The sequence below is a fragment of the Narcine bancroftii genome, chromosome 2, assembly GCF_036971445.1.
Source record: "Narcine bancroftii isolate sNarBan1 chromosome 2, sNarBan1.hap1, whole genome shotgun sequence".
NCBI lineage: Eukaryota > Metazoa > Chordata > Chondrichthyes > Torpediniformes > Narcinidae > Narcine > Narcine bancroftii.
The window spans coordinates 366,806,375-366,831,100 of record NC_091470.1 but is presented as its reverse complement, the minus strand read 5'-3'; the positions used below and the strand labels follow the sequence as shown (position 1 = coordinate 366,831,100).

General features: G+C 47.7%; 1 protein-coding gene across 1 annotated transcript in view; it reads left to right on the top strand.

Annotated features, from left to right (window-relative positions):
* Nucleotides 1-24,074, top strand: part of laptm4b (lysosomal protein transmembrane 4 beta) — a 57,337-nt gene extending 33,263 nt beyond the window's left edge. The window contains exons 3-7 of the mRNA XM_069915709.1: nucleotides 7,981-8,054; nucleotides 12,375-12,497; nucleotides 15,686-15,784; nucleotides 20,178-20,270; nucleotides 24,000-24,074. Of these exons, the coding sequence (XP_069771810.1) occupies nucleotides 7,981-8,054; nucleotides 12,375-12,497; nucleotides 15,686-15,784; nucleotides 20,178-20,270; nucleotides 24,000-24,074 (464 nt within the window). The remainder of the gene's footprint in view (nucleotides 1-7,980; nucleotides 8,055-12,374; nucleotides 12,498-15,685; nucleotides 15,785-20,177; nucleotides 20,271-23,999) is intronic.
* The last annotated feature ends 652 nt before the right edge of the window (nucleotides 24,075-24,726 follow it).

Sequence of the window (24,726 nt, the reverse complement as noted above, 5' to 3'; positions counted from 1 at the left end):
TACGCCTCCCATCCACGTACATATCCATTCTTCCCTGAAATGTTAAAACCGAGCTCACATTCACCTCATCCGCTGGCTTCTCATTCCACACAAATTTGTGTGAAGAGGTTCCCCTGATGGGAAAAAGGATTAAATGGATTCAGGGCAAGAAAATTGGAGGAGCAAATCTGTAGAGAGGTAGCAGAAAACATAAGACTGTGATAGTAGGAGATTTTAACTTTCCACATATTGCCTGGGACTCCCACACTGTAAAAGGGCTGGATGGCTTGAAGTTTGTCAAATGTGTTCAGGAAAGTTTTATAAATCAATAGATAGAGGTACCAAATAGAGAGAGTGCAATACTGGATCTCCTTTTAGGGAATGAGATAGGACAATATGTGTAGGGGAACATTTCGGGTCCAGTGATCAAAATGCCATTAGTTTCAAGTTAATTATGGAGAAGGATCGGTCTAGGGCCTCAGGTTGAGATTCTAAATTGGAGAAAGGCTAATTTTGAGGAAATGAGAAAGGATCTAACAGGAAAGGTATCAATAAGATGGAAAAAGTACTGAGAAGATTTACTAGGATGTTGCCCAGACTTCGGGAACCGAGTTACAGGGAAAGGTTAAACAGGTTAGGACTTTACTCCCTGGGGCATGGAAGAATGAGGGGTGATTTGATAGAGGTATTTAAAATGATGAGGTGGATAGACAGAATAAAAATAGATAGGCTTTTTCCACTGAGGGTAGGTGAGATAGAAACCAGAGGACATGGGTTAAGAGTGAAAGGGAAACGTTTAGGGGGAACTTCTTCACATAGAGAGTGGTGAGAGTGTGGTACAAGCTGCCAACTGAGGTGGTGAATGCGGGCTCAATTTCAACATTTAAGAAGAATTTGGACAGGTACATGGATGGGAGAGATATGGAGGGATATGGAACCAGGCAGAAAAAAAGGTTCAGCAAAGACTAGAAGAGCCAAAGGGCCCTGTTTCTGTGCTGTAATATTCTATGGTTCTATATGGCTCCGAATCATGGGTCCTCTACCGGCATCACCTACGGCTCCTAGAACGTTTCCATCAGCGCTGTCTCCTCTCTATCCTCAACATTCATTGGTATGACTTCATCACCAACATCGAAGTACTCGAGCTGGCAGAGTCCATAAGCATCGAATCCATGCTGCTGAAGACCCAACTGCGCTGGGTGGGTCACGTCTCCAGAATGGAAGACCATCACCTTCCCAAGATCGTATTATATGGCGAGCTCTCCACTGGCCACCGAGACAGAGGTGCACCAAAGAAGATGTACAAGGACTGCCTAAAGAAATCTCTTGGTGTCTGCCACATTGACCACCGCCAGTGGGCTGATATCGCCTCAAACCGTGCATCTTGGCGCCTCACAGTTTGGCGGGCAGCAACCTCCTTTGAAGAAGACTGCAGAGCACACCTCACTGACAAAAGACAAAGGAGGAAAATCCCAACACCCAACCCCAACCAACAAATTTTCCTTTGCAACTGTGCCTGCCTGTCCCGCATCGGACTTGTCAGTCACCAACGAGCCTGCAGCAGACGTGGACATACCCCTCCATAAATCTTCATCCGCAAAGCCAAGCCAAAGAAATATAGGAATATTACTGGAAATTGTTGAATTCAACAGCGGGACCAAAAGGAATTTCTCACGGGAAAAAAAATGGGATGGCATGTTTAACGTAGCAGTTAGCGCAACGCCATTACAGCACCAATGACTGGGACCTGGGTTCGAAACCCGTGCTGTCTGTAAGGAGTTTGTACGTTCTTCCTGTGTCTGCGTGGGTTTTCCCCAGGGGTTCCAGTTTCCTCCCACTGTTCAAAACGTACTGGGGCTTGTAGTTAATTTGGTTTAATTGGGCAGGAAGTGCCTGTATGTCTAAAATTTAAAATTAAAATACATGATATCAGAGGCTGAGAGAGATGGCTGGAGAGTTACATTTGGAATCCCAAGTTCAAGCTAGTAGACTGAACAGAGGTCCTCTGCAGAGCAGCCAACCAGTCTCCCCATCGGAGAGAGTCTGAAGAAGCTGGGCTTCAAGTGCAGTGTACAAAAGTACTGGAGAAACTCAGCAGGACGCGCGTGTAGGATGTCCACAGAAGTAGAGGGTAACCATCGTTTCAGGGTATGAGCTGGGTGGACGGTCAGGCAGTCCTGTGCTGCCCCCTGGTGGCCCGCTGCAGATTCCAGAATGGAGTGAAGTGCGAAGGTCTGTAGACGGTGTGATTGTAGAAACGCTGCAGGAACTCAGCCAGTCGTGCAGTGTCCATAGTAGGTAAAGATGTAGATCCGACGTTATGGGGCTGAGCCCTTCTTCAGGGTACGGGTGAAAACAGCAGGTAGGTGCCTGAACTGAAAAGCTGGAGACTGGTTAGCAGAAACTGGAGAATTCAACGTTAATGCCATCCGGCTGGAGAGGTGACCAGACGGAAGATGAGGTGGTGTTCCTCCAATTTGCATGTGGTCTCAGTCTAGCAGTACACGAGACCATGGACAGACATGTCGGCAAGGGACAGGGAAATGAAATGGGCGTCTGCTGGGAGTTTAGAAAACCCAGTCTACGTCCAATCTCTCTGATGTAGAGGAGATAACAACAGGAGCTTTGGGTGCAGTAGATGGCCCCTGCAGATTCACAAGTGAAATTTTAGAAACCCAGTCTGCGTCCAGTTAGAAAGCTCTTTGGAACAGGCATAGCTCGGCTAGTTATGCCATGATAGTGAAGAATGGTGAGGATCCACAATCAAGTTTATTGTCCTCTGATTGTACAAGTACAACCCGACGGAACATCGTTCTCTGGGTCCTCGGTGCAAAACACGCAGACACACAACCAGACATAACACACATACAGACAAATAATATGTATGCAGGACAAGTATTTTATCTATAAAAATAAATAGATATTGTTTTGTACCAATGAGAGCCTCGGAGGGTCAGTGTGAGCAGTTCCTTTGGTTGTTCACCGTTCTCACTGCCCGTGGGAAGAAGCTGTTCCTTGGGCAGGTGGGGCTGGCTCTGATCCTCCTGGATCTCTTTCACATGTATCAATCTGCCCATTACTGGGGTGGGTGGTGGGTGTCGAACCAGTCCACAAGTTGGACCAGAAGTAATTCAAATCTCTCAAAGCCATTCCATTTCACTTTCTCATTATCCACCTTCAAACAAGTCTCTGGAAAGCCCTTTGTGCTCGCAACAAAGGCTGTTAGATCAAGTTTGCCACTCGTATTGAGATTCTATTGTGTGGCAAAATCTTACAGCCTGGGATCAATTAGCAGCCATCTCATGCGTCAGATATTGAAAAGGTGACAAGCAATGAAAGTATCTCCTGTAACATGTTCATTAGATGACATGTGACAGCAATTATATAGGTCCTCGGGCGAAGTCTGTTAACATAGCACAGTACAGGCTCTTCGGCTCTCGATGTGGTGCTGAACCATATATTCCTTATTTAAAAAAAGTACTAAACCCTCCCTACCCCATAACCCTCTATTTTTCTTTCATCCATGTGTCTGTCTAAGAATTTTTTAAATGCCCCCAATGTTCCAGCCTCCACCATCATCCCTGGCAGGGTATTCCAGGCACCTACAACTCTCTGTGTAAAAAAAACTTACCCCGGTGTCTCCCCTAAACTTCCTTTTATCTTAAATGGAAATGTACAGCACGGTAACAGGCCCTTTTGGCCTTCGATTCCATGAAGCCAAATTACACCCAATTGACCTACAGCACCCCCTACGTTTTGAAGGGTGGAAGGAAACCAGAGCTCCCAGGGCAAACCCACGCAGACACGGGGAGAACGCACAAACTCCTTATAGACAGCGCAGGATACGAACCCCTGTCCCGATTGCTGGCGCTGTAAAGGTGTTGCGCTGACTGCTATGCCAACCGTGCTGCCCCTTCACTTTGTACAGATGTTTGCTAATCCCGCCCTGGGAAAAAGCGCTGGCTGTTGACCTTATCTCTGCCTGTCAGAATCTTGTAGACCTCTATTAAGTCCCCTAAACTAAGAAAGACTGTACCTGCTATGGAAGGAGTGTGACAAAGCTCTGGCCTGGGGTTTTGTTTTGGAAGAGAGTTGGAGGAAATTAGACCTGCATTCACTAGAGTTTAGAAGGATAAAAGATGACCTCATTCGAAGGCAGGGAGGATGATTCTCCTGACCAGGCAACGTAGTACCAAGGTCGCTGTCTCGGTACAAGGACAGACTCTATGGGATTCAAATGAACAGAATCTTTATCAGTTGGAGTGAATCTTTGAAATTCATTGCCCTGGTTAGTTCCAGAGAGAGAGTCGTGCAGCGTGGAAACAGGCCCGACTTGCCCATGTCGACCAAAATGTCCCATCCACACTCGGCCCACCTGCCTGTGTTTGGCCCATATCCTTCCAAAGCCATCCCATCCACGTGTACGTCCAATGTTCTCTTTATGCATTGCAATATTACCTGTCTCAACCACCTCCTCTGGCAGCCCGATCCACACACCCACCATCCTCTGGCAGCCCGATCCACACACCCACCATCCTCTGGCAGCCCGATCCACACACCCACCATCCTCTGGCAGCCCGATCCACACACCCACCATCCTCTGTGTGGGGCTCAACTGTGTTCAGAATGGTTAAGACCATGTTATTATTTCAACTTGTAATTAGTGAGTAACTGAAGTACTGTAATATTACATTAATGTAATGTCCTGTAATCACTGAATAAACCACCTTTGATAAAGGAAAATAAAACTACCCTCTGTATAAAAATAAAATTTACCCCTCAGGTTCCTGTTAAATCTCTTCCTACTCACCTCTGGTTACCGATTCCCCGACTCTGGGCAAAAGGCTCTCTGCATTCACCCAATCTGTTCCCCTCATGATTTGTCCACCTCTGGGAGACCCCCCCCCCCCATCCTCCTGTGTTACAAGGAATAAAGCCCCAGCCTGCTCAACCTCTCCCTGTAGCTCAGGGCCCCGAGTCCAGGCAACATCCTTGTAAATCTTCTCTGCACCCTCTCTAGCTCAATGACATCTTTCCTCCAGCTTGGTGACCAAAACTGAACACTGTGCTTCGACCAGGGCCTCACCAACATGATGCACAACTGCAACGCAGTTACCTACAATTGTTCCTGCCTCTACCAGCTCCGCTGGCAGCTCATTCCACATCCCCAGCACCCTCTGTGTGGAAAAGGTTGCCCCTCAGGACCTTCACCTCTCGTCAGGTTCTTGATGAGCCAGGGCTTCAAAGATTATGGGGAGAAGTCCGGGCACTGGGGCTGAGTGGGGAGATGGATCAGCTCAAGATTAAATGGTGGGGCAGACTGGATGGGCTGTATTTCTGCTCTTCTGTCTTAGGGTCTTAAACCTATGCCCCTGAGTTTTAGACTCGCCTACCATGGGGACTGTAGCCATCCACCTGATCTGTACCGCTGATGGTTTTACCATTGCACTCCTCAACCTCCCATGCTCCAGGGAAAACAACCTATCTTGTCTCTCCGAATAAATCATCCCTCCCATTCCTGCTTCATGAACCCTTTCTGCACCTGATTAATCGCTTCCTTTTCATATCTGGGCAGCCAGAATGGAATGCAGTATTCCAGAGAGCAGCACAGTTAATGTCTTGGTTAGCACAATGCCAATCCGGTACTGTCCGTAAGGAGTTTGTATGTTCTCCCTGCCACCTGCGTAGGTTTCCTCCGGTATCTTCAGTTTTCTCCCACATTCCAAAGACATACGAGGTTAGTAGTTTAATTGGCTACATGGGTGTATTTGAGCTGTGAAGACTCATGGACCGCCCCTGTTACCATTCTGTTTCTCTACATTAAAAAATAAATTTAAATTGAATGCTGGAGAAACTCAGCAGGTCAAACAGTGCACTTTATATAGCAGGGAGATATCCAATGTTTCGGGCTTGAGCCCTCGACATTCAGTAAATAACCTGAGAGGCTGAGATTGAGTCACTGATTTGCAGGCTTTTATTCACAATGGACAGGCACCTTGTACTGTGCTATGACCCGGGCTTTCTGGGGAAGGGTCAGGGTGTTAGAGGCTTGACACAAGGTCAAAAGAGGGAGGGTCCACAGTTGCAGAACAGGGCAGAGCCAGGTAATCAATAATGCAGCAGTTCACCACAGGAGGCATCCGAACAAAATAGGGGAGGGAGAAGAGAGCAGCAGGGATTACAGATAGAGAGTAGGGAGAGAGAATCTCACAGAACCCTGTTACGAGCTCAGAGGACCCCAAAACCCAGCAGCAATAGAAATTCACCAAGACAAATGGTTACTTCAACAAAAGTTGCTTTTAATTATCTTTAAACATGAAAATAGAATCAAACTTTAACTTATCACTATTAACTTAACTAACCTAATTTAACCCCTTCTAATTCTATGTGTATGTAATGTGTGTGTAAATTCAGAAAAGTTCATTAATTCACAGTCCAATCTCACTTCTCACTCCTCCAAGTTCACTGGTTGCAGGCAATTCTTTTACTGTGCACAGAATTTAACATTTATGAATCTTCACCAGGCTTTGGTGCTTGAAAGGTAAATGGTTACCACTCAGGAAGGTTCTTGTCAGTTTTCAGAGAGAGATTTGTTGCTCGTTGGATACCCAAAGCTTATTCCTTCTGATCAGCCACTTCAGTGTCTTGTCAAAGAAACTTGCCCCATCACGGTTTTCCAGATGATAACTTCTTTCTTTCAGGTCACCACAGAGTTCCTTTTTCCAAGTGAAACATTAGACAGCCAGCCATCTCCTCTTGTATGGACCACAAGGGCTTTGACCAGGCTGAAGTAAGAATTCACAACCCATCTTGAAAATGGGGTTTTTCCACAAGCTTGTCAGCTTGTCTTGTTCCAGTCCCAGTTGCTGCTGAACTGTAGAACTGAATGCCCTCTCTCTCTCTCTCTCTCTCACACACACACACACACACACACACACACACACACACACACACACACACACACACACACACACACACACACACACACACACACACACACACACACACACACACACACAGAAACCCACATGACCCTCTTAGAACAGCCAACTGCACTCAGACAGACTGCGGCTCCAGACTTAATCTGAGCCGCTCATCTGTTGCTTTCCAAAACAATAATCCATGACTCCACAGCATGTCCAATTAACACCTGCTGTGAAGTCCTTATAGGCATTATTCAAAGTTTTTGCAAAAGCACCCAGAGCCTGGACTGTCTGGCTTGAGCAGTGCTCTGGCATTTTAAATGAGATCTGTTTTGAAGTGTTTGTATGTGACCTACACTAAAAACCTGCCACAAAACATTAATATAAATATACAATATTACAATATAAAATATAACATAATCTGTCACAACCTCTTTCGGAGAGCAAAGGTGAACACCTTCAGTGTGGGCATCCCTTGAAGAGATTTCACAGAGTGCTGTGGTAGCTAGGAGGTCACTGTTCGACCTGCTGAGTTTCTCCAGCTTTGTGGTTTTTTAACTGCAGACTTGCACGTTTTACTCCTGTCTACTGCAAAATCCTGTGAAATCACTTCGAGGGATGCCGATCCTCCTTTGCTCTCGGAGGATAGTTCTGGGAGATTCTCTCTCTCTGCTCCCCATCTGTAGTCCTTGCTGCTCTCCTCCTCCTGCCTCTCCACCCCACCCACCATTTTATTCCAGCGCCTGCCTACATTTTGCCCACACCTTGATGAAGGGTCAAGCCCGAAACATGGATGATGTATTGTTATCTTTGCTGTATAAAGGACAGTGTTTGACCTGCTGAGTTTGTCTGCAGACTTTCACGTTTTATTCATTAAATTAAATTGCCGCCTTTGGTTAAAATGGAGGTCTCATCAGATCAGGCAGCAGGCAGTGAAACAAGCAACGTTCCAGATCTCTGTGACCTACCCACACTCGGTACTCTCTCTCCCAGTTCTGATGAAGGGCCAGGGTTCTGTGCTAACTCTTTCTGTGTGGCCTGTCCTGTGTATATGTGACCCCTGTCGTTCGTGTTGCAGGTATCTGCATTGCGATTGCAATTTCCCTGTTGATGATCTCCATCTGCGGGATGGCCAGTTACGGTGCGTACAAGGTACAGGATGGAGAAGGCGGGCACAGATCCCTGACACTGCAGCTAAATGGAGTTAAACAAGAGCGCCTGCAGGCGCTGGATGGCGGGGGGGGGGGGGGGAGGGGGGGGGCGGGTCAAGAGTGATACGCAGGCGTGCTGGAGAAACTCAGCCGGTCACGCAACATCCACAAGGAGTCCAAGGGCAGCTAATGTCTTGGCACGGTTGGTGTAGTGGTTAGCGCAACTCCTTTACAGTGCCAGCGAGCAAGACCAGGGTTCAATCCCTGCACTGTCTGTAAGGAATTTGCACTTTCTCCCGACTTCTGCGTGGGTTTTCCCCAGGGGCTCTGGTTTCCTCCCACCGTTCAAAACGTACTAGGGGTTGGAGGTCAATTGGGTGTAATTGGGCGGCACGGGCTTGTGGGCCAAAAGAGCCTGTATGTCTAAATTTTTTAAAGATTTTTAAAAATAAGAATTAAAACGCGAGGTGAGGAGACGAGGAAGGAGGAGGGTGGGGCAGTAGGAGGAACACAGGCAAGAAAGAAGCTGAGGTGATAGAGGAGGAGGGTAGCTTTCTGGATTGGGAGGGGGAAGGGTGGGGAGCTGGAGGAAAGAGACAGGGGGAAAGAGAGACCTGGGGCACTGGGTTTTGCGGAAATGGGAGAAATTAATGCTGTCTAGTTGGAGACTGGGGAGACGGACTACAATGTGTCCTCCTCCAGTTGGCAGACGGCCTCGATTGGACACTACGTGAGGTCGAGGACAGGCAGGTCGGTGTGGGAATGGGGTGTGGAATTAAAATGGTGGTCAATGACCTCCCAGAGGACCACTTACCTGTGAGCCTGAGCTCTTCCCCTTTCCCCTTCCACCCTCCTCTACCCCCCCCCCCTACCCTCCCCTACCTTTTAATTCAGGCTGTATTTCATGATTCCTGAAGAAGGGCCCAGGCTCCGAAACACCGGTGAACGTCCATTTCCCGTGGATGCCGCGTGACCTGCTGAGTTTCTCCAGTGGTTCTCTGCAGCTAAACCTTTGAGAGCTTCAATGTAAGCTGCTTCTGAATTGTGCATTTTTCAGCCTGATGGGCAATATTTTCACAAATGTCAAAGGAACGTTCAAACAAATTGCAAGGGCGAGGCCATTCAGCCCTTCGAACCCCCTCCTAGAATGGTCACCCACTGGGCTTGGACTTGCTCCAACTCCTTTCACATCCATTTTGGGCCATTCCCAATGCAGTCACTGCTATTCTGAGGTTTGCAGTGCCTATCCGTGGACAGCAAGGTCCCACTAATAGCGATGTGGGAGGAACTACATTGTAGTTCTTGCACTCACACACCACCTTAAGTACCACCTATGCCGCAGGTGGTCTGCAGTTAGTCAAGGTTTACTTAAGGTGGTGCGTGAGTGGGAAGAAGAAAGGTTGAGAATTGTTGTCTTAAAGTCACACCACATGAAGCAGGCCCTTCGGCCCATTATATCCATGGACCACCTACTTGCACAAATCTTGTTTTGATCTGACCACACTCACCACACCCCAGATTCCAGCTCTCACCCACTCGGGGCACTTCTTGCTGGCCAGTTAACCCATCCACCCTCGAGCAGCTGGACGATCCCCCACCATTAAAAATGGCCAAGAAGATCAGTGGGGTCTCCCTTCTCTCTGTTGACGGCGTTCACCGGGAGGGTGGCTTAAATAGAGCTGAAGGAATTGTTGAGGGCCCTTCCCTTCGAGCACACGGAATCTTTGACCCATTACCATCAGGAAAGCATCAAAATCAGGACGGCCAGGCTGGGGAATGAACTTCCCATAGGCCGTGAGACTGATGAACATTAACTGAGTAAGTCATCTCAGAATGTTAACTATATTTATTTTAAATTATATCTTTCTGTATATATGTGATTATTATGTGTATTGTGTGTCCACCATGGTCCGGAGAAACACTGTTCCGTCGGGTTTTATTCATACATTCAGATGATAATAAACTTAATGGCAGCTTGGTTAGCATAGCAGTTAACGCAATGCTGTTACAGCACTAGCGATCGAGGTTCAAACCCCACACTGTCTGTAAGGAGTTTGTACGTTCTCCCCGTGCCTGCGTGAGTTTCCTCCGGGGCTCCGGTTTCCTCCCACCATTAATTGGGTGTGATTGGGTGGCATGGACTTGTGGGCATCAAGGGACTATTACTGTGCTGTTTGTCTAAATTTATAATAAACAAACTTGAACTCGGAGAGCGCGCAACTTCCACGTGGTCACCGGAACCCCGTGTCAGATGGGGAACCCCTCCCTGCTTAATTTCTCATCCAAAAGCTGGTACCCCCTCAGTAGTACGCTGGGAACCCAATCCACGATTTGGTCCAGGAATCTCAGGTGTGTGACCTGAACCTATAATCTTATGACTCAAGTTGAGTTTATTGTCATCTGATTGTACAAGTACAACCCGACGAAACATCGTTCTCTGGTCCTCAGTGAAAAACACACAGACACACAACCAGACATAACACAAACAATACATATGCAGGACAAGTATTCATATGTACAAATAAATAAATAAATTGTGTTTCGTGAATATGAAAGTCTTGGAGGGTCAGTGTGAGCAGTTCCTTTGGTCGTTCTCATTGCCCGTGGGAAGAAGCTGGTTCTCAGCCAGGTAGTGCTGGCTCTGATCCTCCTGTATCTCTTCCCCCAAAGGGAACAGCTGAAGGATGCTGTCTGCAGGGTAGAGGGGATCCTCAATGATTTTGTGCGCCCCCTTCAGACAACAATCCGGGAGATCATGCTGATGGAGGAGTGGGGGTTGTGGGTGGGAGGGAGACTCCAGTGATTCTTTCTGCCACTCTTAAGGTCCTGTGGATTGACCTCCATTCCATTTCTCTGCAGAAACCGTACCACACTGTGATGCAGCCGGCCAGGACACTCTTGGTAGAAGGTTGACATGATGGTGGCCAGCACCCTTGCCCGCTTCAGTCTTCTTAGGAAGTACAGTCATTGTTGCACCTTCCTGACAAGTGAGGAGATGTTGAGTGTCCAGGATAGGTCACTGGTTAAGTGAACTCCAAGGAACTTGGAGCTCAAGACAAGAATGAAACAGTAGCAACGGCCAGCAGGGATAGTTGGGATTGTCCATCTCTGCAATCCTACAGACTGCTGAGGGTTCGATTGGAGAATTCCCTATGTTTTATCTCCCCAATGCAGCACCCAGTGGTAATTTAACCATTCCACTTTAAACACATTTAATTATCCATCCGTGCTTTCATTGTCTCCAGCTCAATGTGTTCCAGGTCTGACAGGCATGGCGCCTCTGTCAGAACTTGTGAACTCGGTTCCCTGGTGTTGTTAAACAAAAACGGTGGTGCGGCAGGAAGTGCCTCCTGGCTGCAGAGACCCAGCTTCGATCCTCACTCTGGGTGCTGCCTATGCGGACTTTGCGCATTCTCCCTGTGGCTGCGGGGGTGTCGTCTGAATGCTCCAGTTTCCTCCCCCGTCCCAGATACACGGAGGTCGGTAAATTTGTGTTCATGGTGTAAGCGGGTAGCCAGAGACTGGCGGGACCATGTAACACGATCAGTGTGGGATTAGCAGAGGTACGTTGGCGTAGACCAGATGGGCTGAAGGTGCCTGTTCTGCGCTCTGTGAGCTAGCCCACCACCGGTCAGTAGTGAATGCAGTAGGTCTGACCAAAGAGAAGCTCCCAGAGTCTGCAGGCACTGTGAGGAGAGGAATCGCGGACGAGCGTGGCTTCTCACTTCCCCCGCCACCCCCCACCCCCCCCCGGGAAGGTCATTCCAGAGGTGACCTGGGAAATCTCAGGAGTTGTGGTTCACAGTTGCCCTGGCATACTCTTTGCTATGGAATCAACGACAGCAGTGTGTGGACTTCCTGAGAGTCGCAGAGCCACACAGGACTTAGCAAGCCCTTCGACCCATCATGTCCCTGCTGACCATCAGCATTTTGGGCTGACCCCATTGATTCTTCCATAACCTTCCCATTCAAATATCTGTCCAGATTGGAGAGTCAGGAGAGCAACACATTTAAAACATCTTAAATATTTAAAAAAATAATTTTAATGATAAAGCATGGTAGAAATTTAAATTAATTTCTTTTGATTTAAGTTTAATAGAACAGCATGGAAGAAATGTAATTTAATTTAATTTGTTTTAGTTTAATTTAACACAAGAGATGGTTCTACAAGCCCAATCACACCCATATTTTTTCAAGAGTGGTCATGGGGAGAACATACAAGCGCCTTACAGACAGCGTCGGATTTGAACCCGGCCACTGGTGCTGTAACAGCATTGCACTGCCCTTGTAGAATTCACACCTTTTGCTCCTTGTTTCCCAGCATCACAGTGCTTGGATCCTCCCGTTCTTCTGCTACCAGATCTTCGACTTTGCCCTCAATGCACTTGTGGCTGTCAGCGTGGTCGTCTTCCCAAACTCTGTCCAGGATTACCTTCAGCAACTGGTATGCAATGAATTAGGATCAAAGTGGTTGAAGTCTAAACTCAATGCTAGAGAAACTCAGCAGGTCAAACAGCTTAATTTATGTAACACATTTAAAAACACATAACAAATGTTTAGGGCTTGAGCTGTGAGCAAAATTAAGGTAGGTACATGACTAAAATTGCAGGGGCAAGGGCAGGGGGAGGCCCACACAGGCAGGAGGCAATAGGTGGATAAGGGAGGAGGGCACACCAGCAAATAGGGGGAGGGGGGGATGGCTCTGTGAATGGAGAGGGAAGGGGGCGGAGAATCGGTGGAAAGGAGACAGAGGGACGGGGAAGAGAGGGGGAACAGGAAAAGGGCTAGCAGAAACTGGAGGTGGGAGAATGAGACCGGAACCTGACTCTTCCATAGACCGGAAAGGAGACATCTGCTGGGGAGGTGGGTGGGTCGGCTGCAGTAATGCAATCCCTCCATGGGCTTTCCTGAGCCCTTGATATTGGTATGTGCTAGGGAAGTGGTGGGTGCCTGGAACAGGCTGCCAGGAGAATTGGTGGAGGCAGATCCAATAGTGGTGTGTAAGAGGCTTCTAGAGAGACACATGAACACCACACAATTACTCCCAATTGACATACATCCCCTGTACATTTTGAACAGTGGGAGGAAATCGGGGCTCCTGGAGGAAACCCACACTGTAACAGCGATGCGCTAATGGCTTATGCTAACTGTGCCGATGGAGGGATGTGGATCATGTGAACACAGCTCCAAACATCACGCAAACTTCCCTCCCCTCCACAGACTTCATATACATTCCCGTTGCTTGGGAAAGGCAGCCGACTGGAAGACTCATAACACTTCACTCCTCCCACTGGGGAGAAGGATCAAGAGTGTGTAAGCCCACACCAAAAGGTTAAAGACAATTTCCACTCTGCAGCCAACAGGCTCCTGAATGAGCCCAATGACTGTGCACTCATGCTGCCCTTTCCTTGGTACTGAGTGATGTACTTTTCATTGTGAATCTTCACTCTGTAACAGTGGGGCAGCATGGTTGGTGTAGAGATTAGTGCAGCGCCAGTGATCAGGACCAGAGGTTCAAATCCCGCGCTGTCTGTAAGGAGTTTGTACATTCTCTCCATGTCTCGTGGATTTTCCCCGGGGGGCTCCAGTTTTCTCCCACCATTCAAAGTGCACTGGGGATTGTAGGCTAACTGGGTGTAATTGAGCAGCAAGGGCTTGTGGGCCGAAAGGGCCTGTATGTCTAAATTTATTAATTTAAAAATTGAAATTTAAAATTTTGAACACACAAACTTGCTGGAGAAACTTAGCACAACATCCACAGGAGGTAAAGGTATATAACATTTCAGGTCTGAGCCTTTCTGAGTATGAAACTCCAATCACAGCATCTGAAGACTTTCCGTAACATGCACTCTTTACATGGACGAATGAACGCTAGAACTAATCTGTTAGACTGCCCGCAGAAGAACCCTTCTCACTCCATTAGGTATAACAAACACCAACAGCTCAGCTGTATTTTGATTTGGCCATCATGTACACCATGTGGTGATATGTATATAGTGTTCAGTGTTTAAGTGGCTGGCCCGCCCACTGATGACTCGACCCCCCTGTAACCCTTCTCCCTGTGACCTGGCCATAAAGGTTGACCTCCCTACCCCCTTCCATTCATTCGAGCACAGCTGAAATCTAACGTGTATTAAAGCCCTATCATTCCTCACTCAACCTTTGGATTAATTGATAGTGCGGATCACACCACAGACTCATGGTTCCAAAGGCCGGGTAGTCCACAAAGTGCGGAAGAAACTCAGCAGGCCACGCAGCGTTCATAGGAAGTAAATGGCTGTCAGTGTTGCAGGCCTGGGCCCTCTCATCAAGAATGTTGAAAGTCAGGAAGGCATCTGAATAAAAAGGTGAAGCCAAGAGGAGGAGGAGAAGAGGAGGGAGGAAGGGGGAGGAGCAGGTAAAAGATCATGGGGGGACACAGGAGAAGAGGGTGGCTGATAGGTGATGGGGCAGCAGGAAGAGGACTGAGAAGGGTAGCTCTCTGATCGGAGAAGGAAGGGAAGGGGACCGAGAGCTGGGAGGCAGGGATGAGGGAAAGAGAGAGACATGGGAATGGGTTTAACGGAAACTGGAGAAGTCGATGTTAATGCCCTCTTGTTAGCGAGTGGCCAGACTAAACACAAGGTGCTGTTTCTCTAACTTGCTGGTGGCCTCGGTTTGGGCAGCGCATGAGGCTGAGGACAGACATGTTGACGTGGGAGTGAGGTGTGGAATTAAAATGGTTGGCCACTGGGAGGTCCCCGTTATTACAGCAGACAGAGCGAAGGTGCTCAACGAAACAATCTCTCAGTCTGAGTCCCATCTCCCCGATAGAGAGGAGACCACAATGGGAGCACTTATGAATCCTGTAGATTCATAAGTGAAGTGTTGGTTCACCTGCAGACTCTGAAAGGTGGTGAAGGAGGAGGTGTGGGCGCAAGTGGAGTAATTCTTGAGTAGCCTCTAAGAGGGAGATTGGTGGGTAAGGGGAGTCGTCAAGTTTCCTGTGTTCTATGGGCTTGAAGTTCTTGGTGACATCTTGAATATTTCTCCTGCACTTGGAGCAGTCGGCCAGGAGGCAGTGGGGCAGTGTCACATCTCTGCGAGGAGGCTTGAATAATTTTTCTTATGTCTGGTTGAGGAACTCCTCCCACGACAGACGAGGGCGACTCCTTCAGGAGAATCCTATGAGTGGTGGTCTGCCCTATGAGTGGTGGGGTCTGCCCTATGTGACCAACAAGGGCTTCAGTGCTGAGAATGGAGATGATGATGGGGTGGGGGGAGGCTTGGGTGGAGCTGAAACTCTCCCTCCACTGGTCCATTCATCTGCTGCGAGCGTAAATTAATTTATTTTGATATTAGATGCACAGCTCGGTAACAGGCCCTTCTGGCCCACAAGCCCGGGCTGCCAAGATACATCAATCATCTGATAATCCCTGTACTCTTTTTAGGGTGGGAGGGAGCCGGAGCACCCAGGGAAACCCCATGCAGTCACTGGGAGAGTGTACAAACCCCCTACAGATAGCATCGCAATCAAACCTGGGTTAGTGGCACTGCAATAATGTTGTTCTCAACATGTCACCCAATGTCAAGCCTCGATGTCGATACGAATAGCCCTGGATATAATTTGTGGCTTGCATTCTGATTCCACAGCCTGATAACATCCCGTATAAGGAGGACATCACATCAATGAACCCAACGTGCCAGCTGTTTGCTGTGGCTTTCTTCATCTGGGTTATTCTGGCCTTCAAAGTAAGTGAAAATCCAATCTTCCTCAGTCTTTCCTCATGCATTAACCCCTCCTCATCCTGCAATCTAGCAGCTCAGCCAACGTGATATCCTTCCTTGAAGGCCAGATGGAACAAAGTGGCCAGAGGAAGAGCTAGGGACGATGACTTTGGAAAGGCGCTGGTAACAGGTACATGGATAGGAAAGGTTTCAAGGGATATTGGGCCAAGTAGAGGCACAACCTTTGGTAGCAACTGGTCGGCAGTGAGTTCAACAAGAGGATCTGCAGATGCTGGGGTCAAGAGCGATGCAGACACGTGCCGGAGAAACTCAGTAAGTCACGCAGCATCCATAGGAAATGAAGGGTAACCAACATTTCCTGGCAAAGGGCCACACCCCAAAACATTGGTTATCAATGAGAGTATTCAACTTGGTCAGCATGGTTGAGTTTGTACGTAGGTGCTGGTTTCCCCACTGGATAAGTCTGTTACTTAAAGTCGTTACCCGGGGATGTGGTCACTGAAGCAACAAGATGTCTGTCCTCCTGCAATAAAGGGCAACCTTCCACTTTCTTCCTGTGCGGTTAAGTTCAGGTTAAGTTTATCATCACCTAATTGCTCATTTACAACCCAACGAAACAGCATTTCTTTGGACGACAGGGTTCACACATACACACACAATACATAGAACATAATAATCACAAATATACACATAAAAGATAGAATTGACACCAATACACTATATATAGATATTTTGCAATATTCTACTTGGTTACACCACATCGTTTATCGATCTTGCAGCCTGCGGGAAGAAGCTATTTCCCAGCCTGGCGTCCTGATTTTGATTCTCCTGTTCCTCTTTCCTGATGATAGTGGGTCAAAGGTCCTGTGTGCTGGATGGAAAGGGTCCTCAATAATTCTTTCAGCCCAATTTAAACAACGCTCCTGGTAAATGTTGCCAGTAAAGGAAAGGGAGATGCCAGGAATCTTCTCGGCCATTTTGATGATCCTCGGTATTGACTTTGCAGCTGCCGTCCTCACACAGTGATGCAGTCAGACAGGACCCTCTCAGCTGTGAGATGTTATCACGATAGGAGCCGGTGGCTTTGCTCCCTTTAACCTCCTGTCTAATGAGGCGGTGCTGTGGGTCGAGGTCACTTACATGCACAGCAAGGAGCTTTGTTCCCTCCGCTCTCTCCACGATGAAACCACTGATACTTCTTCTGTTCTAAAAACTCGTTTTTAATCACCTGAAAAATTCTTTTCTCTGTTCTTCCAGCGAGAGTGAATAAAGTCCCTTTTCTCCTCCATTGTACCCCATCATCCATCTCCTTGCTATATCCCTTTCCGCATCTTCACAGCTCCCTTTCCCATTTGGATAGTCAGCGGATTTGGACATGGCTTTTCATATAAATTGTAATTAGCTGAGGGCCTGAGGCTGACCTCAGCTGTGCCCCATGAAGGACACAGACTCGTGGGCCGAAAAGGCCTGTTACCGAGCTCTTTGTCTAAATTTAAATTTATTTAACATATTCAAATTTAAAATATAAAATTAAAATTAAAATTTAAAAAAACAATCAAAATACTACAGAGCCATGGCAGTTCTGGGGTCCATAGCTCAGGGAGAATAAGCATGGACGTGGACGGACCAGGCCTGATTAGGGATGGTCAGCATGGTTTTGGGAGTGGGAAATCTGACCGAGTTGTTTGAAGATGTGACCAGGAGGTTCAATGAGGGGCAGAGCTATGGACGTTGGATTTCAGCAGACCTGCGTATGGTGGAGTTGGCTGTGGACATCAAGGTCGACTCGATGCCTCCAGGAGACCGACGCAGCAATACCAACTACTGCTCCATCCCCTTCCATGTGGGAGACTGAAAGAGGGCAGAGGAGGTTAATGAGAGTGTTACCAGGCCTTGGGGAACTGAGTTACAGGGAAAAGTTAAACAGGTTAAGACTTTATTCCCTGGAGTGTAGAAGAGTGAGGGGAGACATGACAGAGGTGTACAAAATGAAGAGGGGTATAGGTAGAATAAATACAAGCAGGCTTTTGCCACTGAGGTTAGATGAGATAAAAATCTAGAGGACATGGTTTAAGGGTGAAAGGGGAAAAATTTAGGGGAACTTCACACAGAGAGTGGCAGGGAGTGTGGAACGAGCTGCCAGCTGAATTGGTAAATGCGGGCTCAGTTTTGACATTTAACAAAAATCTGGTCAGGTACATGAATGGGTTATGGTCCGGGTCCAGATCCAGGTGTGTGGGGCTGGCAGAAAAATAGTTTGACACAGACTGGAAGGGCTGAAGGGCTTGCATCTGTGCTGTTGTGTTCTGTGGTTATAGGGTTCTTTGGAGGATACACGGAATATGACCGAGGCCAAACACAGTTTGGCTATACGGCTGTGCATGTTTGAGAGGCTGATGTCTCCTTCCACCCCTTCCTTCCTGTGAAAATGGAGCAGACATAAATCGCTGGTCTCCGTGTACTTTGTGATGCAACCTCTTCCTGCCCCAAATGGGATCCAGCTTTAATTTCCACCATAAAACAAAAGTACTGTTAGGATATGAAAATATTTCTCCATATATATATTTCAGAAGGTGCCAAGGAAAATTAAAAGTCAATGCATTAAACAGATGTTAGGTGGGTGTGAATCGGCGCAATTCATGGCATTATATTGTTATTGGCGAGGATTGGATATTACCTGAACTCTGATACTCTGTCGCCCGCATTAGAACCATATGACATGACAGCACGAAGGTAGGCTCTTTAGCCCATCTAGTCTGCTCTGAACTGTTATCCTGCCTAGATTCATCGACCTGCACCCACTCCATACCTCTCCATGCCCCTCCCATCCATGTACCTCTCCAAATTTTTCTTAAATGTCAAAATCAAGCACACATTCACAACTTTGGCTTGTTCCCCACTCCACCACTCTCTGTGTGAAGAACCTCCCCCTAATATTCCCTTTAAACATTTCCCCTTTCACCCTTAACCCACATCCTCTGGCTTGTATCTCATCTACCCTCAGTGGGGAAAAGTCCGCTTGCATTTACTCAATCAAAACCCCTCATAACTTTGTATGGCTCTGCCAAGTCTCCCCCTATTCTCTGACACTCCAGGGAATAAAGTGCTAACCTGTTTGACCTTTCCCTGTAACTCAGTTCCTCAGGTCCCGACAGTGTCCTTGGAATCTTCTCCACACACTTTCGATTGGATTGATACCTTCCGTGACCAAAACTGCACACCCTACTCCAAATCTGGCCTCACTAATCTGATGTTAGATGCCTTCTTTGTGAACATAGCCACCCTCCATCACTGACACTGGAGCAGACGCACAGGTATTCTCCAAGGACTGAGATGATGGGGAGAGTGAGGGAAATGTTCATAAAATCAATGAGCAGGTAACACGCTCTCTTGAACAGACAACAGGCTCGTGGCTCTGTCCTTCCGCTGGTTGGGAGGCACACTTGCAAAAGGGTCCGAGGGAGAGCTGGAAACAGTCAAATGGGTAAAATTATGGGAAATTCTGTTCATGAATTAATGGACAATGTTAATTCACAAAGTATAACAGTAGGTTTGCCACAAGGTTTGGCTTCATGTACTCTACCTGTTACTCTCCCAGAAACTTCCGGGCACTGGGAGAATAGACATGGTGCAGCTAGTAAAACCATTGCCTCACAGCTGCAGAGACCCACGTTCAATCCTCTCCTTGGGTGCTGTCTGCGCGGAGTTGGCATGCTTTATTTTGCACTACCTGGTTTTACTTTCGTGTGGGTTGACCTGCCCAGATAGCATGCCATACAAGGTTTCCCTCTGCATCTTGTGGCACGTGACCATAGAAAATTGAAATCGATCCAACTCAGTTCTCCCTGTGAGCCTTCCAACCAACCCCCACCCCCCAATCCCTCCAAAGGTAGGTTAATTGGTGACTGTAAATTGTGTAGGTGAACAGAATCCAGAGGCATTTGTTGGGACTGTGGAGAGGATTGGTTACGGGAAAAATTAGGAGGTGATTAGCCTTGTTCTGTGAGCTAGCATAAGGTGCGATGGTCCAAATGGCATTTTTCTACATCTCACTTTATCTTAAAGATGTAGACATCCTTTTAATAGGTCACTCCCCTGCCTTCCATTCTGTTTTCTGCCATTTCTCTCCCCCAGCATTGTGCCTCTCTTTTAGAGGTCATTTTGTACCTTAGAGTGGGTAAAGGGTCCCAACACGAAACGTTAACTGACCATTCGAGTTCCTCCAGCAGTTCTTTGTTTGCTCAAGGTTCCAGCATCTGCAGTCTTTGTGTTTCTTCTGGAGAAGGAGGAGACTTGGTCAGCTGTGGACTCTTATTGCGAAGCACCAGATTTCCATACGAGGTTGTGTGATGCAGCGGGATTGGAAATGCCACAGTGTTTTCCCTTTGTTTTGCAGGCCTATCTGATCGGGTGCATCTGGAACTGCTACAGGTACATCAACGGCAGACAAACAGCCGACGCTTTAGTCTACATGGCCAACAGCAGTGTGGTAAGCATGGAGATCGTCCCTTTAAATGTCGTTAAAATTTGCACCTTTCTCTATCGGTTTATCTCCTTTGGGAGGAGCTTCAGAAAACCACAATCCCTTCCCCCCCCCCCTCCCTCAACCAGGAAGTGAAGATATCCACCAACACTCTGTTGGTGGTTGACACACTCTCTTGAACAGACAACAGGCCCATGGCTCTGTCCTTCCGCTGGTTGGGAGGCACACTTGCAAAAGGCACCCTACCTCAGGAGCAGGCAGAAATCCCATCGAGTCATTCCACCACGAGCTGATCCATTCTCTCACTCAGTCCCACTCCCCCAAACCTTTGATACCCTGACTATTCAGATACCCCATCAATCTCTGCCTTAAATGATCCCAACGACCTGGCCTGCACATCCCCCCATGGTAGCAAATTCTAGAGGGTCACCACTGAAGATATTTCTCCAGATCTCCGTTTTAAATGGGCTCCCTTCAATCCTGAAGTTGTGCCCTCTTGTCCTCTTGCCCTCTTGTCCTGGAATCCCCTACCCTGGGAAACAACTTGCCATCTACTCTGCCCAGTCCTTTCAACGTTCAAAATGCTTCTATGAGGTCTCCCCTCATTCTTCTAAACTCCAAGGAGTCCAGGCCAAGAGCCGTCAAACATTCCTCACACGCTAATCCCTTCATTCCAGGAATCATTCTTGTGAATCTTCTCTGGACCCTCTCCAATGCCAGCACATCCTTTCGTAAATAATGAGCCCAAAACTGTACCCCGTCCACCAAATGAGGCCTTATTGGGTTGTCAATGCTAGTTGTATGTGTTCAAGGGAATATTATTAAAAAGCTGGGGGAAGAGATAGGTCATAAAATCATCATTATGTCGATGAGTGAACCTTTACACCTCCTTATCCTCTTTGTTCACTCTGCCGAGAATCTATTAAACAGTCTTGAATGTACTCATTGACCGAGGCTCTACAGATAGAGCATTTAAAAGCTTCTCCGCCCTCTGCCTGAAAACATTTCTTCTCATCTCAGTCCTAAAAGGGTGGCTGCTTGTTGTGAACTGAATCTAGATGCTCCATGTAGGACAGAGAGAGGACATTCAGCCCATCTTCCTCCTGCCCACCCTCGGGTCTGTATGAATACTCAGGTCACACAAGAGAGGCTGATGCTGGAATCTGGAGCAAACACAATCTTCTGGCAGAACTCCTGGATGAGTTAGGCAGAAGGGTTTTTTTTCCCATGCCATGTACCCCCCTGACTCTGTGGTTTCGTTAGTATCCCAGGCAGTTGTAGCAGTGGTTCCCAGAGGAAAAGAACTCTTGTCACCTGTAACAAAGACGTGGATAAAGACGAGCTGTAAAAACAGACACTGATCAGGGGCATGGATAAGCCTAGTTTATTGTCACACGTGGGCAGGGAGAAAGTTTGTGAGCGAGCTAACCAGATGGTCCATCCACAGAACAGCAAGTAAAATAAAGCCCAGAAGTTCAAAGTCTCAGGGAGAGATCAGTCAGCCATGATCTGAAAGATGGCAGTGCTGGCTCGACGGGCCAATTGGCCTACTTCAGCACCTACTGTCTATTGTCTATGAAGACAACTTTATTTTACTTTGGTGAGGTTTGTTCAGGAGTTTCTTAATACTTTGGCTTCTTTTCCAAGGCAGTTGGAAGGGTAGGCGGAGTCAATGGAGGGGAGTTGGTGGGGGGGAAGGGGGCTGTTAATTTAGACATACAAACAGGGTAACAGGCCCTTCTGGCCCATGAGCCTGTGCCACCCAAATACCCCAATCAACCTACAATCCCTGTCGGTTTTAAATAGTGGGGGATGGAAACTTACGCAGACACAGGAGAACGTACAAATTCCTTACAGGCTGCGCTGGGTTCCAACCTGGATTGCTGGTCATGGCACTCTCTGCTACGTTAGCCGTGCCACTCCAGGACGGCCTGAGCCACGTTCACAACTGTCCGTCCGCAACTCAACCCATAGCCTAAACACCTCTTTTGCAGCCAACTGACTGGGTATCTTCACGTGATTACATTTCCAGGGGTCTTGAAGCTGGTTTTAATTGAGGAACTGCAATGAATTGGAATCTGCAGCCTTGCCTACTGCCCAGCTGACCTATCAATGGCAAGGCACCTGCCTGCTATCCCCTTTGGGGTTCAGTGCACCTGATGGGTTAATGAGTAACGTTCATCTCAAACTGCATCTGGCCAGCTTTCCCTGTCGGTCTGAATGAATCCCCGAAGCATTGGAGGATGAGAGGCCACATATGGAGGGGCACAGGCAGAGTAACTGCACGGAGGCTTTTTCCACTGAGGTTGGGTGAGAAAAGAACTAGAGTTAGGGTGAAAGGTGAAATATTAGGGGGAACTTCACAGTGGTGGGGGTGTGAAACAAATTGCCGGCTGAAGTGGTGAATGTGGGCTCAATTTTGTCACTTAAGAAAAATTTGGACAGGTATGTGGATGGGAGGAGAACCGGGTACAAGTCAATGGGACTACACAGAATAACAGTTTGGCATGGACTAGATGGGCCAAATAGCCCATTTCTGAGCTGTGGTGTTCTGTGAACTGTGAGCGTCTGCTCTCCAGTACCAGAGGGCAAGTCAACGACAGTGACAGTGAGGGGTTTAATTCCATTTTGGGGGGGTGGGTGGTTGGAGGTTGAGGTGAGGGGTGAATTGGTGACGCTGCCAGTATCAGCTCCCGACCGCTAGCCCAGCCAAGGCAGAGAGCAGAGAGAAGGCGTCTGAGCGGCTTGGAACAGAGCTGGCTGTTAACCACGAACTCTCTGCTCTCCTGGGAAACTTTTAGTTTCCTTTTCCTCTAAGTAAATAACAGAGCCATTCAGCACTGACGGGTTCTGGGAAAGTCAGATCGGAACGCTAAGCCGTGCATTCAACAAGATTCACCTTCACTTTCAAATTTGGTTCCGCTGGAGTCTGGAAATCTCCGGGAGAGAGAATTCCAAAGGTTCATGACTCTCTCAGGGAAGAAACACTTCCTCATCTCCAGTCCAAAGTGGATAACTTTTTATTGCTCATTTTAATCCTCCTACATGGAAGATGTCCGAGAGAAAAACATAAAAGTCTGCAAACACAGTGGTCAGCAGTCAAACAGTATACTTTATTTGGCAAAGACCAAGATGCGTGCTTTAGCCCTTCATCAGGTATATGTAGGCAGGCTCCTGGACAAAATGGTGGGGGGGGGAGTAGCACGGTCCCAAAGGCAGGAGGTCATAGGTGGACAAGGGAGGGAGGGCACAGCAGCAAACAGGGGGAGGAGGGATGGTCCTGTGAATGGAGAGGGAAGGGGATGGAGAGCTGGAGGAAAGAAGGCAGAAGGATGGGGAACGTGGGGAGAATGGGCTAGCAGTTCATGCCATCCGGTTGGAGAGTCCCCAGATGGAAAGTTAGGAGTCGTTCCTCCAATTTATGGGTGGTCTTGGTTTGACAGTGCCTGAGGCCACGGACAAACGTGTCAGCGCAAGAGTGGGGAGCAGAATTAAAGTGATTGGGCCTCTCGGAGATCCTGTCACTGATGCGGGCAGAGAGAAGGTGCTCAGTGAGAACCTAGTTCACCCATGCACTCTCTGAGGCCCCAGACCCAGAACAATGTCATTGGCTCTTAAGGTGCCATACTGCTAAATAACTTGGAGAGTGTGAGGTATCCTGAAGCTGACAACAAGTCGGCCAGTGGAGAGCTGGAAGTTCCAACACATTTCAACACCATTTCTTTTCACCTTCAGGTCCTTTTGCCACCCAGTGACCAGGCCGTCATAATCCCCAAGAAAGATCGACCCCCTCCTTGTATCTCCACTTAAAGTCACAAAAGAAGCAACTTGAGCAAGACCTGAAGCGGCTCCTGTACGCACACTGTCAGCTAAGCACTAGTAAGGGGTATCTTCATTCCACTGCACATAGTGTTTTGGTCATCCTGGGAATGAAGCACCCCGTCATTAAGATTTCTTCTTCTTTTTCTTCCTCCTGTATTTTCTCTGATTGATGCTTTCAGAAGCAAGGATTACTTTTCGACGTTTTATTGCTTCCAATTATGTTTAAAGAGACAATGCAGCTGATGTAAACTTATCTTCTGGGGATTTTTGTCAGTCGTTTGAAAGAGGAAATATTGAAATATTCCACTTAATAGTGTATTTTAGGTTGAGGCAAAATTACGAATTGGAAGAGAATGGGATTCTTACCACCTTGATTCCTTGAGAGTTATTTTGTGCTTTATTCTTGATAACATTGCCTGTGTGAGTGTGTTTGATGTTCAACCATCGTTCATTATTTTAAGATTCCTTTATTGTCATGTTAAAACAGAGGCATATTACACAAAATTTCATTGAGTCAAAGATTGGCCATCAGCAGAAATTGCCCGGCCCACCTTGCAGTTAGAGAAAGAGAAGCAAAAGAAAGTCCTCTCCAGGGTCACTGTGTGTCCGTGGATTCGCCTCCAGCGCTCCCGCACTCAGA